The sequence below is a fragment of the Chenopodium album genome, chromosome 27, assembly GCF_948465745.1.
Source record: "Chenopodium album chromosome 27, dcCheAlbu1.1, whole genome shotgun sequence".
In the NCBI taxonomy this organism is placed as follows: Eukaryota; Viridiplantae; Streptophyta; class Magnoliopsida; order Caryophyllales; family Amaranthaceae; genus Chenopodium; species Chenopodium album.
The window spans coordinates 23,910,426-23,923,378 of NC_137860.1; the positions used below are offsets into that span (position 1 = coordinate 23,910,426).

Genomic DNA, 12,953 nt, shown 5'->3' on the forward strand with positions numbered 1-12,953 from the left:
TTGACACGTGTTATTCCTGGTGCTTGTTTTAGTATTATGTTATTGATTGATTGATTAATGATATAATCTATACACTTGATTTTTACTTATGTAGACCTGTTTTATCTTATTTGAATTTTATCTGAATTTACCTTGACTCGTTAATATCAAGGGTAATTATGTAAATTTAACGGCCACATTAAGGGTAATTTTGTAAATTTAGCAACCACTAGTACACCTGCTACACCACTGCATGACCATTAGCTTCACCAACTGACCACTACACAATCACTAGCACCAGTGCACCACCGACCACCGCCCATCGCATGACCATTAACACCACCATTCAACTTTCGCACCACTAGCATGAGCGAATCCTTTCCCTAAGAGGTTAGTATGGGCCCAATTTGTATAAATTGCTACTAGGGTGTCATTTGTTTGGCCGACTAGTCGATTTAGAGCCGCAAAGGTGGTTGATCTTGGGCGTGGCCATAGAAGGGGAGGAGAGAGAAGGAAATAGTGGCCATGGGAATGGAATGGAGGAAAGAGAAGGAAATAATATCCATGTGAGGGAAGGAGAGAAAAAAATTGTTGATATAAACATGTTTTCATTAGTATAGGATATTAATTGGGTTTTGCCCATTTTGCCATAGCTCCACGGGTATGCTGCTATAATGCGTAGCCGCGTAGGCTACCCTAGTAACTAAAAAGTGTTTTTAACTTATCCAAACCCATAATTTTGTCGGACTAGATGGAGCTGAGCTAGCGGGTCGAGCCGTAATTGATCACCCCAACCTCCCAACAAACCCACACCAAACGACGTCAACGTTTGAACCCATTTTGACAATTGAGTATTTGACAATCCACAAAACAAAATCCCCACCTTCCTTCTCGTAGATCCGATCTCCTCCCGCCCACCCCCTTTTTCTCCCCCCCTCTCTCTCATCGATCTGCAAATTCGTCGAATTCGGGATCATGTCTCTGAAATCAGAGCTCTAATGGAAGGAGATGATACCCACTGAGTCGCCATTACAGCACAATGAGCTGTTAACCCGCCATTCTCTCAGTCGTGAGCCTTCGTTTTCTGGGTGGTGCGACATTAATCAAACTCATCATCTACAACGAGGCGAAGGCGACAACGATAGCGACAACGATAACGACGACGACGACGAATTTGAACTGCCATTTAATCAACCAGGAATTGGAATAATGGAGAAACCTGGTGATTTGGAGAGAGATGATAGGAGTGGGATTGGGAATGGGAATGAGAGTTATGTTCCTTTTGATGTTGAAGATGAAGGGAATGGGAATCGGAGGATTGAGGATTTGGATTCCAAGACTGAAATTTCCCCTGCTAATGTGCTTAAGACTTTGTTCTTTATCTGTGTTTGGTACACTTTTAGCTTGTTTTTGACACTGTAAGTCAATCTTCTTGCTCTAATTTCAACTTTGTTCTTATTTTTGGAATTGTGAGCTTTAGGTTGAGTTTGATTCTTAATTAGGACCTACACCGTTTTTTAGCATCAATTTGACATAAAGTGTGAGTAGAAAATGTCTGAACCGGAGGTAGATTTTGATCCATCGGTATCGGACCGGAAAGTAATGATAATCGAGTACTTGGGGTGGTAAGGGTTTGTATAAACTCAATGTGTATAGTGTATAATGTCGGCAAGTCGATTCGACAATCTAATTTATGTTGACAACTGAATATGTATGCTGTGCCAATTTTGATGTAACATTTTTACTTTTCAACTCTATTAAATTGGGTGATTTTCCCTTGGCGAAAGCACGATAGTAACTGCTAAGAGTTTGAATTAGTGGAGAGTAAAGGATAGTTGAAGTGTTTAAAACTTCCTTCCCGGATTCAAGGGATCTGGATTGATGCACATTATCCGCTCTTGTGGCTCTCTAAACACCCAAAAAAAAAAGGAGTGTTTGTTGTTGATAATGTAGTGTCATAAGCTGCTTTGCAAGTTGGTATTGGCTATTTGAATAATTTTATGAACCATGTTGGTATTGGATGGATATATGATAGTTTAGGTTTTGCAGCTGGAACAAATGGGTAAACTTTAAAAATTGGAGATTGAAGAGAAACAATGATGTTGTACAGGGTGATTTAAACATTTCATGATATTTGGCACAAAGATAATGTTGCGTCTTATGATGATTTAAGCAACCATCTTAGGACGAGCACAAACTATAAAAATGTGTCAAAATTGAGAACTTAGGATGGTTCCACATTCCATCTTGTATTTGGAAGGCTTTTCATTTGAGGAATTGAAGGGGAAAAAAAGGTTATGCTAGTGATTTTGTACTTCATATACACTTTTAGTTCAAATCCTTAAAGTAAGGTTGGTGATTAATTATTAATTTAAAAGCACTTAATTAGCATTCTACCAAATCAGTCATAATTTAACGGGTGTTTAGTTTTTAGTAGAAAGTATTAATATTTAACAACTTAAATAGAAATTATATGGTTTAATATGATTGGTTTAGGAGTATTCTGATATTACACTTATAGATAGGTATACATGGACCATCTTGTAAAATAGCCTTGTTGTTTGTCCTAGGAAGAAATATGTATACAAGTTGTGCTGAGTAGACAGTAGCAAAAGTGGATGTTCTAAGCTTCTTTTTATGAAGGGTATTGTGTAAAATAGAGATTCACCCTTAAAATCCTAGGTAAATAGGGAATTCACTTTTGGACTTCTGGTATATTAGTGTAGTTGTTGGATAGCATTTTTTGTAGTAGGATACTTTTTCCCCCCTCTCTTTTTCTTGTTTTAAATATATTGAAATCATCTTTTGTTGCTGTGCTTGTCAAAGCAATTGACATCCTAATACTTGTAAATTTGTTGTGACTAGGTATAATAAATCTCTATTAGGGGATCACATGGGGAAGTTCCCAGCTCCCTTGTTGATGAACACATTTCATTTTGCTATGCAAGCTGTCTTATCTAGAGCTATTACTTACATTTGGTATGAAAGATTTCATAAAGGTGTACGCATGACATGGAGGGATTATTTTTCTAAAGGTATGCCAGTTCAATTACTTGGGTTTATATTCTACACAGTTTTTTTGGTTTCCAATTCGATTCAGTTATGTTCTCTTATGACATTACATGTTGGACATCTTATAAAAACTAGTTAGATGCTAATCATGATATCCCTTAAGATGTTGAAGTGATTGAAGACAATAAGTTTATTATGCCTATTCTTAAAACCTAGACCTTTGAAGCTCTCAGATAAAAGCTCCTTTGGCTTTGGCTTAAGTTATCAATTGCTACCTTTTAGGTTTATGCTTGGTTACACAAGATCGATTTTGGACATGGTACAAATGCAAAATTGATATGATAAAATGCCAACCTAGGGGCAATTGAAGCTCTGCGCCATGTTGTATCATGAAGGAGGAAGAGTGATGGGGAACAATTATGTGGATTAGAGGAATGCTTTCTTTTTTTTTTTTTCTCTTTTTTTTTTGGAGGGGGGTGGTGGGTGGGGGTTAGGGAATGAGGGTGAGGGTTGGGGATTGGGTTTGTACCTAAAAATGAGTTAGCAAGATGTTACCAAGTTTTCCATCTAAACCCCGCTGTATCCCTCCAATTCATCTTCCCCCCAAAAAATATGGATAATCTACACCGATCATTTTATTTGGAGCTGTAAGGGCATGTTGTATGCTGTAGTCTCTTTCAATAACTAGCAGATAGATGGATAACTTAATGTCATTATTTAAATCTTATTGTAGTAAAAGCTTCTGTTACTGTTAGACTGTTAGCAATATAGCATTGACTTATCTGATTCCTAACAATACAGATGGCCTCTGCCTTTTACAGTTTTCCCTACAGCTCTTGCAACGGCATTGGATATCAATCTGAGCAATGCATCACTTGTTTTCATCTCTGTTACATTTGCCACTATGGTTTGTCCCTTATACTTGAATTGTCCCTTATACTTGAAATTTATGTTTTTGCAGTATGGTATATGCTTCCATTTTCTAGCTCATTCCTTAAATCCGATGAGCTTATCTTCTTTGTAAAATTGTAATTGTTCAAATTTTCCCTGTATTTTGCAGTGTAAATCCGCTTCTCCGATATTTCTTCTTGTCTTTGCTTTTGCTTTCAGGTAGGCAATACCTTGTCATATCTTCCTTCTCCCCTCCAAATCGGCTTACTTCTTTTCTGATTTTGCATATTCTTATGTTCTACGTTGGATTTGTTCCTTTTTTTTAATTTAATTTTTTTTTTTGAAAATTATAAGATGGTGAATTAAAAAAGTTTTCTTTTTATTCTTGTCTAGTCGTGTAGTTGCACTATTCGCATAAAGCTATAGAGTATAGATATCACTGTAGAGGCTGACAAACAAGTTTAACTTTCATCTCTATGCATTACCTTTTGCTCTTCCTAATTGAGGTATTCAAATTTATTTTTAATGTTGAAAATAATTTTTTTTTATGTTACCTTTTCAACATAATTTTACTAGAATTTCCTGCCAATTTGGCTTGGTTGTTGTTGATGTGTCATTTGTATTAGTAGTAGCATGGGGTGAAATTCTTAGAGTGCGCTTTTGTATCCAGGAAGAAACGAAGAGTGAGCTGTGAATACACAAGATTTTAGGATTGGTAAAATTATCTAACATTGGATGGTTAACAGTTTCATGGTTTTCTACCAGTAAGCTTCAGCAAGAGCTTTCTTTAATTTCTAAGTTCTTATTTTCCTAAGCAAAACACCCGTTAACCCTTTTTGCCAATGCATAGAGCCTTTTTTAAAATCCTCTAAGGCAAGATTTTTCTGTGCTACACAGATGTTGAGGTGATATTAATAGTTTTTAGTCTTTTTACTATAAAATTAGTTTTTTTTTTTTTTTTTTTTTTTTTTTTTTTTTTTTTTTTTTTTTTTTGAGGAAATACTATAAAATTAGTTTCAGTAATGCTATGATAGGACAAATTCCATTTTTAGCTTCTTTTTAATTTTTTTGTTGTTGATATTTTAACAAATTTAGATAGCTACCTCTTTTGGTAGATAGGGGATGTACTTTTGTTAAAACTGAGGTATATCAATATCTATCTCCATTCCTACTATAACTATAACTAAGTATCAAGGATGATGTTTCCCTTCAAAAAAAATTAGTATGAAGGATGTTATGACATTCATATGCTTATTCTTGCCACTTGAATTTGACATTATTTGTTCTTGATATAAATTTTCTATTGTATCTTGGTTGATTTAGGTTGGAGTCTCCAAGCCTTAAACTTTTTGGAATCATTCTAGTCATCTCATTTGGAATTCTGTTGACGGGTATGAGCAACTTTTTTTTTCTCAATCTCTTCATGGCCATGGATGTATCAAAAGTAGAAGAGCTGAAAAAAAAAATCTAGGCACCCTAGGTTGGGTCTAATGCATTGAATTCTGTAACCTTATTTCTGCAATGCAAAGAGGCTATGACAATCTGTATTTGTCTGTGGCTGTACCTGTTTATCGGTTAACAGTAGCTGCAAAACGGCAGTTAGCAGTGCTTGATGTTATTGCTGATACAGTGGCTAATAGAATTACTTTTGACATATTCATTATTTCTTACTTGCAGTTGCAAAGGAAACAGAATTTGAGTTTTGGGGATTTATCTTTGTTATGCTTGCTGCTGTTATGTCTGGATTTCGCTGGTGTATGACACAGATTCTGCTCCAGGTACTGCCATTTCCATGCTTATTTTTCCAATATTATGCTTAGTTGTTTAGATCAGTAAGCTCAATGGTCACAGTAGATGATTTCTTATGGCTGCTCACTGCTGTAGTTTGACAATTTTGATTTTGGTTTTGTTGTTTCAATCCTAACTTTCTTTTTCACTCTTGCCATGGCCGGTTGATTTGCATTGTGGTTGTATTTGCTGTTAACAAAAAACTGCGCTGAAGAAAGAATCCTATGGTAAGTACCGTGTTTTGTTTGCTAATCCATTATGAACACTAGCAATTTATGACAATGTTGTGGCCATAGTCTCTTACCAAAATGCTATTATAATTCATCTTGGAAATAATAATTAATAAATATGTACTCTCTTTAACTAGACTGCTGCAAGACACTAGGTTCTTTTTTTTTTTGTGTGTGTGTTGGGGGGGGGGGGTGATTGAGGGAATAGTGGACGTTAGCCTCTTTTGTATGCCTTAATGCCATTATGGAGTGACATTCTAAACTTAATCTACTTGCTTAAAAGCCTTATGGCCAAACTACTAAAATTTGTACTTTTTTCTACTCAGGTTTAAAGAATCCACTTACCTTCATGAGCTATGTGACCCCTATAATGGCACTGGCGACTGGTTTGATGTCACTTTTGTTGGACCCATGGCATGAGTTCCCACAGAATGAATACTTTAACAGCTCCTGGCATATCACAAGAAGCTGTTTGCTCATGCTTTTTGGCGGTACCCTGGCCTTCTTCATGGTAACATATACGAAGTACTTTTAATATTCTGGAGGTGACAAAAGTGAATCAGATTTAGGTTCCTTCTAATGTCTTTTTTTTTTTCTTTCCTTTTTTTTCCAGGTACTGACAGAGTATGTTCTGATCTCAGTAACTAGTGCAATGACAGTCACGGTAGCGGGTATTGTTAAGGAGGCTGTTACCATAATTGTATGAACACTTCCCAAAAAATTTCCAGTTAGTCGTGAAAATGTCTGTGTGTCATAATTATATCTGTTATTCTGTGTGCTGTTTCTGTGTTCACTGGCTTTTTGTGATTCTATCAGTACTTGTCTGTTTTCCATATACTTGTCAGAGATAGCATTTCCTACATGCACTTGTAGAAGCTTAATCTTTCCTCTTATTATTTTTTTTTTATACTTGCAACACTCTTTTTTGGCACACTATTTGTGGAAGTGATTAATAAAGTTAAACAAATAGATTAAGCTATTAAAATTAAAGTTTTAAACCATAATAACTTAATACTATTTTTTAGTCGTGGTAAAATTATTTTAATTAATATGTCCGTTTACCTAGCCTAATATCTTCATTTGCTTGCCAAAAAGTAAATAAAAACAGAGTAAATATTTACTTAAGACGTTGGTAAACTTTCAGGCAATTGATGTTATGGCTTTTGTGGTATGCATGCGCTGTTAAAAAAATTCCTAGTCTTATAATCGATCATGGTTGTTAGATATGATAACTTGACAAGTAATCTAGGATAGTTGATAAAAGGAACATAATCTACCTTTGCTCCTAGTTTTGACTAAAAATATGTTTTCTTGCCTAATTTGATTTAGTTTCATTTCATGGACTTGTGAAGATGAAGTTGAAATGTTTATTGTAATGCTATATTAGACGTGGCTGAAAAAATCTCAGTCTTGTCTCCTATGCACTGAGATACTCATAGAAGTGTATGTTCCCGGTGTTGTTGCAAAAACCCAAATTATTGTATTGAAATTTATAGCATGCTGAATCTGAAAATGTTTGTGCAAAATTCATTCTTCCACTAATTCTAAACATTCAACTAAAGAGGAAGTTAGCCTCCTTCTAAAGGAACAAACAAGAAATTGCTTGATAGTGACACGCCTTGTTGGCCCAAAAATTTTAAATTCTTCTATTTTCTGGAGTCCTTTCTAGTTTGAATTGTATTGAATTATATATTAAGTTGGCTTTTATGATACAGGAAATATACGCTCTGGCATTCATTATTTGAACTGATATGTTGATTATTAAGTATTGTATTAGTGCTTACTAGTGACACATCTTGTCGGCCAAATTTTTTAAAATCCTTCTGTTGTCTGGACTCTGGAGTCCTTTCCAGTTTATGCTAACTAAAGGGTAAACCAAGAAATGAAGAAAGTCGAGTTCAAAAGATTCGCAGTGGCAGGGTACCTAGTAAAAATCATCTGAAGAGGAAAAAACCCACACTTCTTTGGCTTTAAAGAAAAGAAAAGGAATAAATAATCTCAGAAATGTGTTAAACTTTAGTTATTTTTTTTAGAATATGATAAGAAAACAGCGTCAAATTATTTGATCTACCTGCAAGATATGTGTATAATTGTCATGAGTGATTTGAGATTGTCACTTTGAAGAACTTCTCCATTGTCACTGCTTGATCATGAAATGTAGATGAAGACCAGGTGAGAGCTAACTCAGCTAAAACTTAAGATTGTCCTAACATGAGAATAAAGGGTGGCAATATCATCCAAACCCGATGGATAACCATCCACCCGATCCAAATATATGGATGAAAACCCGAACTTAAGCGGATGACGGATGGATGATGGATGGGTTGGGTGACGGGTCGGGTCGGATACGGATGATGATACATCCAACCCATCACCCGACCCATCCTCCACCCATTAAATTTATATATAAAAAAATAAAAACAAATATTTTTTTAATAAATTAATGTCTATTGTAGTGTTAGGAATTGACATTTGTTTTTAATTTAGTAAAAAGGAACGAGTATTAGAAGGATGTATAAAAGTTTTAATTAATTGATCATTTTTTTTTCAAATCTCAATTTTAATTATTAAAGTGCAAAGTTGTATTTATATATATATTTCACCTGAATTATCACCTGATCCACCAAATTCATCCATGGATGACGGATGGATCGGATGTGGATTAAGGAAAATTAGGTGATGGATGGGCCGGGTGATGGATGGATTTTTGGCGGATGAAGCATCACCCGACCCACCTCCGATCCATTGCATGATGAGATGATGTTCAGTGCTTTCTGCATCTGTTTGGGTTGTTAGTTGATGATATGAAGGACCTTTTTTGTTTATGCACTTTTAATTTTACCTGTGATTATGCTATTTTTTTAACTGAAAGTTAATCAACCTGAAAATTTATTCTCAGAGATTTGGTAGCTGTTACTGAACTCCTATTTACTGCATTCAGGTTGCTGTCTTTTACTTCCATGATGACTTTACTTGGTTGAAAGGGATCGGTCTTCTGATAATCATGATTGGTGTCGGTTTATTCAATTGGTACAAGTAAGTACACGCCAATGTGACCTTCTTTGTTGTGATGTAGCTTACGATTTTAGGTTACGTCATAAAAATGATTTCCCCTGTGCTTTTATCACTTAAAACAAATTTTTCTGATCTTTATCCACCAATTTACACACATCAAGAACTTTATGTTGGCTTTTGAATATAATTTTATTGTTGAAGTCCTATAGAGTACCACAAATTGACTACACACCACCATTATTTACTATTACCATACTGTACTTCTAATGTCTATGCTTCATGTCTCAAACTAGTGGTGAAAATATCCTGTAAAACTATACACAGTAATATGTTGATAATAACTCTAATAAAAAAAAAAATTATTATTATAAAAAAAACAAAAAACTAGTGGAAAGAATTTCAATAGAGATATAACAATAAATAAGATAGAATTTCTGTTCTTTTCATGCTTAGCTTCTGCTCTTACTTTTTCTTTTTCTTTTTTTGGTTAGATTACAGAAGCATCAGAAAGGTGAAGTCCATGAAAATGTTGGGGAACAGCTAGGAGCGACTAATATCCCTGCAAAGTATGTCATTCTTGAAGAGGCTGATGATCAACATGATGGCATTTGAAACCTTTTGATTCTATGAGGTACGAGTTTGCATCAATGCAGAAGAACTTCATAGTTCATTCTTGAATGACCCCCACTCCTACAAGGGAAAAATTGACTGAGTTAATTTATCGGAAGTAACACTATTGCTGACTTTTTCCCTTGATTTTTCTCCTTATTTTTACTCAATCATTGCTTTGTGTAGAAATTTTGATTGGGAAAGTATCTTACTCCAGTTACACTTGGGATAGCTGGAAAAGTGTGAATTTCAGTAGTAAAAGTAGATTTCTGAAATGGGCATCCTGATTGGTCAATGAGGTGGTAATTTATGTGCAGCTTTATTTAATGTAGCATTGCTTGTGGTAGTGGAATCTTATTTCAGGGGAGTTGTCTCTTTTTCTCTTAAGTTGCTGTAGGGATATTAAAAGATAGGGAAAGGGACTCATATACTAGCTATCTGCTATCGTGCTCCGTTGATCTAATTGCCTATCCGTTGTTTGGCAACTTGATTTCTTGCATACCTCCTTTTCTTTTTGAAAACTGATTGTACCTTGATTGATAAATTCCCTATTACATAGTATATTAGCTTGCATGACAAATCGCATCACCAGTTCTGTGAGCTCACAGAAAGAGGTTTGACATTTGGACAGTTGGAAGTTGTTCCTGTAATCATGTGTGAATGGAGCTATTAAACTTTTTTTCCGCATTAATTCATTTAATATATATTTTTGTGTATTAGGGAGGTTCAACTAACATTTTGACTCCTGTGATTGTGAAGTTCAATTACCTGAACCACACATAATCGACTACCTTCTTCTATAAACCGATACCTTGGCATCATCAATGAAGAAAACTTTAATCAGAGGCATAGTTTGTTAAGGTATGTAGGGTACTTAGTTTTATATCCCCATTCCTCTTATCATATGCATTGAAAAAAAAAAAAAAACACTTAGGTCTGTCAATAACATCAGAAGATACGTACCCTTAGCTTTATGTCCTAGCTAGGTTAGCATATCCAAGAATGATCCGAGAACCAAATTTTCATGTTCATGTCACCCACTGTGTAGACTCATATAATTATGCTTCTTCATTCCCTTTTTTGGGGTGACAAACTCACCTTTTTGTTTTAATTAAATTCATTTCTACAATGTTAAATTGTTAATGCACGATGTAGTGATGCGACAATTATATTGTTTGCTTCATGTTGTAACATACTTTTACAAAATCCTTTTTTCTTTTTACCATGCAATTCATAGAGTGATCAATATCAGGATAGAAGTTTATAAGGAGAGTTAAATTGAAAATGAAACGGGACAGGGCGAGGGAGCAAGTTTCTTATTGGGTTAATTTTAGTTTAATCCGTGTCCTGTCAGAAGATCCATCCCACAATTAATAGGTCTACCTTCTGAACTATTGATGTTTCTTTCTACACCATATTGCATAACTTACACAATTTGTGTTCATGCCTTACAGGCTTACATACCTTATATTTCTGTTCATCATGTGACCCTATGTCCAATTTTACTGTTCAACAATCTAAGAACTTAGTCTGTTGGTAGATCCCAACAGGTGCAACAAATCTCAGCATCTGTAGCCGAATGTCAGAAAAATTATTTTTTTGAAGGAGTTGCTTCCTTGCACATGCATTAAAAAAAAAAAAAAAATAAACTTTTTCCAGTTAAAATTTTGCATCCATCCTTGAGGAACTGCGTGAACAACTTTTGATTGAGTTGAAAGTTTTCCTTTTTTTCATTTCACATATTTGTTTTGGTCCAATTGAGCTGCAAGGACAATACAAATAACAAAGGGTAGAAGGAATTCGAACCTGTGACTTACACAGGCCATTTGTCTTTGCCATTAGGCCAAAGACCACATTGATGTGCACCTATGTTAGCCTTGGCTATCACTCTCTCCAAGACTTTTTTTCAACTTAAAGTTTGCTTATTTTGGCACCTCCTGGTCAAAATCACCTCCACATCATTATATATAGAAGAATTCAATTTCTTTTTTTAGTTGAAAGTGAGTCAGGAAAATATATTTTTACACAAAGGGAACTACAACAAATTGAAGTAGAGTTTTCAAACTTTGTTTTACCTCAATATTCAATTATCTCCACAACATTGATAGAATCAGAAGTAGGTGGAAATTGATTTTAAAAGTTTGTTTAGAAGTTCTGGTTTGCATTTCCTTTTTTTAAATTTTTTTTTTCTTTTTTTCTTTGTAAATCTACTAAAGCTTGCCTTATTTTGCAGGGCTCCCTCACTGGGGACACATTCAGCTTAAAATCAACTTGTAAAAAGTGCATCGACCATCTTCTCCAGGCAAACTGTATGTACACAACGTAATTTGTCTTCAAACTTCTTGTTGGATTGCTGCCAAAGCTGCAGCTTTTGATGGCAGACACAGTTCAGGTGCATGGTCATACCACACATGAACCATCCCAGCTAAAAGCGGCTGCTTCTGCTCGTATTATACATCGTCACGCTGCTTGCTGTATCATTTTTGTACCGTTATACTAGATTGTACATGTATTACTGAAGACATGAAATTTTACTGCTTTCTCCAATTAGGCTGAAGGTGTTATTAGCAAACTTCTGTACATGTGTGGTTGCCAAGTTTTGCAAAACATTGTAGTACTCAATTTTGGATAAATTGAAAAGCATTTTTTCAACAAATCACTGTGGATTATCATAAAGCCATACAAAAATTAAGTTAATCTGTTTGCATATACTACACTGTGGATTATATTACATTAATGATGCATGTTTTTTCCAATAACTACACTACCCCATATGCACGCGATGCATGCAATAATTTTTAAAATTAATTACTTTACTCATTTATTCAATTTTGTCATGCATATACATTAAGGAAAAAAAAAATGTTAAAATTTGGTATTTAGATGGAAGAAAATGTAATTCAAAGGAACGTTGAACCTTTTTTTAATTGCTCGAGATCTTTTTTTTTTTTTTTTTTTTTTTTTTTGAGGGAAAGATCATTGCTTATTTAGTTTGACAATATTGTAGTACTCGTTTGTTTTTTTATTGCCAAGCTTTTCCTAAGTAGTTAATTAATCATAAATTGTTATACAAGTATTTCTTTAATCAGGTCAAGATTTATTAATCAATTGATTATTTAAATATTGTTTTCAAATAAAAATGGAGGTTATTGTCGAGGCACTAACTTTTCACTCCTCATATTACCCCTAATACACTCTAAATCTATTAAATAATACTAAAACAGAACTTGCTTACATCATTTTCAACACATGCCAAACTATCATTAAAAATTTTCCCGCCAAAACAACATATGATGTCATCGTTACTTTTTTTTTATTTATTTTTAATTTTTTTTATGGTTTTTGTTAATCTACTTAGCGTATTTTGTAAAGTACGTGTATAGTTTTTTTTTTTTTTTTGGAAAAAACATGCATCATTAATGTAATATA

General features: G+C 34.4%; 1 protein-coding gene across 2 annotated transcripts; it reads left to right on the top strand.

Annotated features, from left to right (window-relative positions):
* The first annotated feature begins 902 nt into the window (after positions 1-902).
* On the top strand, positions 903-12,185 carry LOC145619456 (putative sugar phosphate/phosphate translocator At1g06470). 2 transcript variants are annotated; one of them, XR_014108131.1, is made up of 13 exons: positions 903-1,397; positions 2,845-3,014; positions 3,813-3,898; positions 4,052-4,101; positions 5,206-5,273; positions 5,560-5,660; positions 5,885-5,897; positions 6,227-6,411; positions 6,514-6,600; positions 8,842-8,936; positions 9,407-9,546; positions 10,284-10,385; positions 11,758-12,185. XR_014108131.1 is itself a non-coding variant. In XM_081674146.1 (12 exons), exons 1-11 carry the CDS (start codon positions 988-990, stop codon positions 9,525-9,527), a joined length of 1,386 nt encoding a protein of 461 aa, XP_081530272.1. In that variant the 5' UTR covers positions 903-987; the 3' UTR covers positions 9,528-9,546; positions 11,758-12,181. The 2 variants fall into 2 exon arrangements, 1 of the variants encoding a protein (XP_081530272.1); XM_081674146.1 differs by lacking the exon at positions 10,284-10,385 and having other exon boundaries at positions 11,758-12,181.
* Positions 12,186-12,953: the final 768 nt, after the last annotated feature.

What these genes read in the sequence shown, in the direction of transcription:
- LOC145619456 (XM_081674146.1), top strand. Translation starts at nt 988, where the DNA reads ATGATACCCACTGAGTCGCCATTACAGCACAATGAGCTGTTAACCCGC. An exon ending in TTTAGCTTGTTTTTGACACT is followed by an intron (nt 1,398 to 2,844) that starts GTAAGTCAATCT and finishes TGTTGTGACTAG; the next exon opens with GTATAATAAATCTCTATTAG. An exon ending in GAGGGATTATTTTTCTAAAG is followed by an intron (nt 3,015 to 3,812) that starts GTATGCCAGTTC and finishes TGCCTTTTACAG; the next exon opens with TTTTCCCTACAGCTCTTGCA.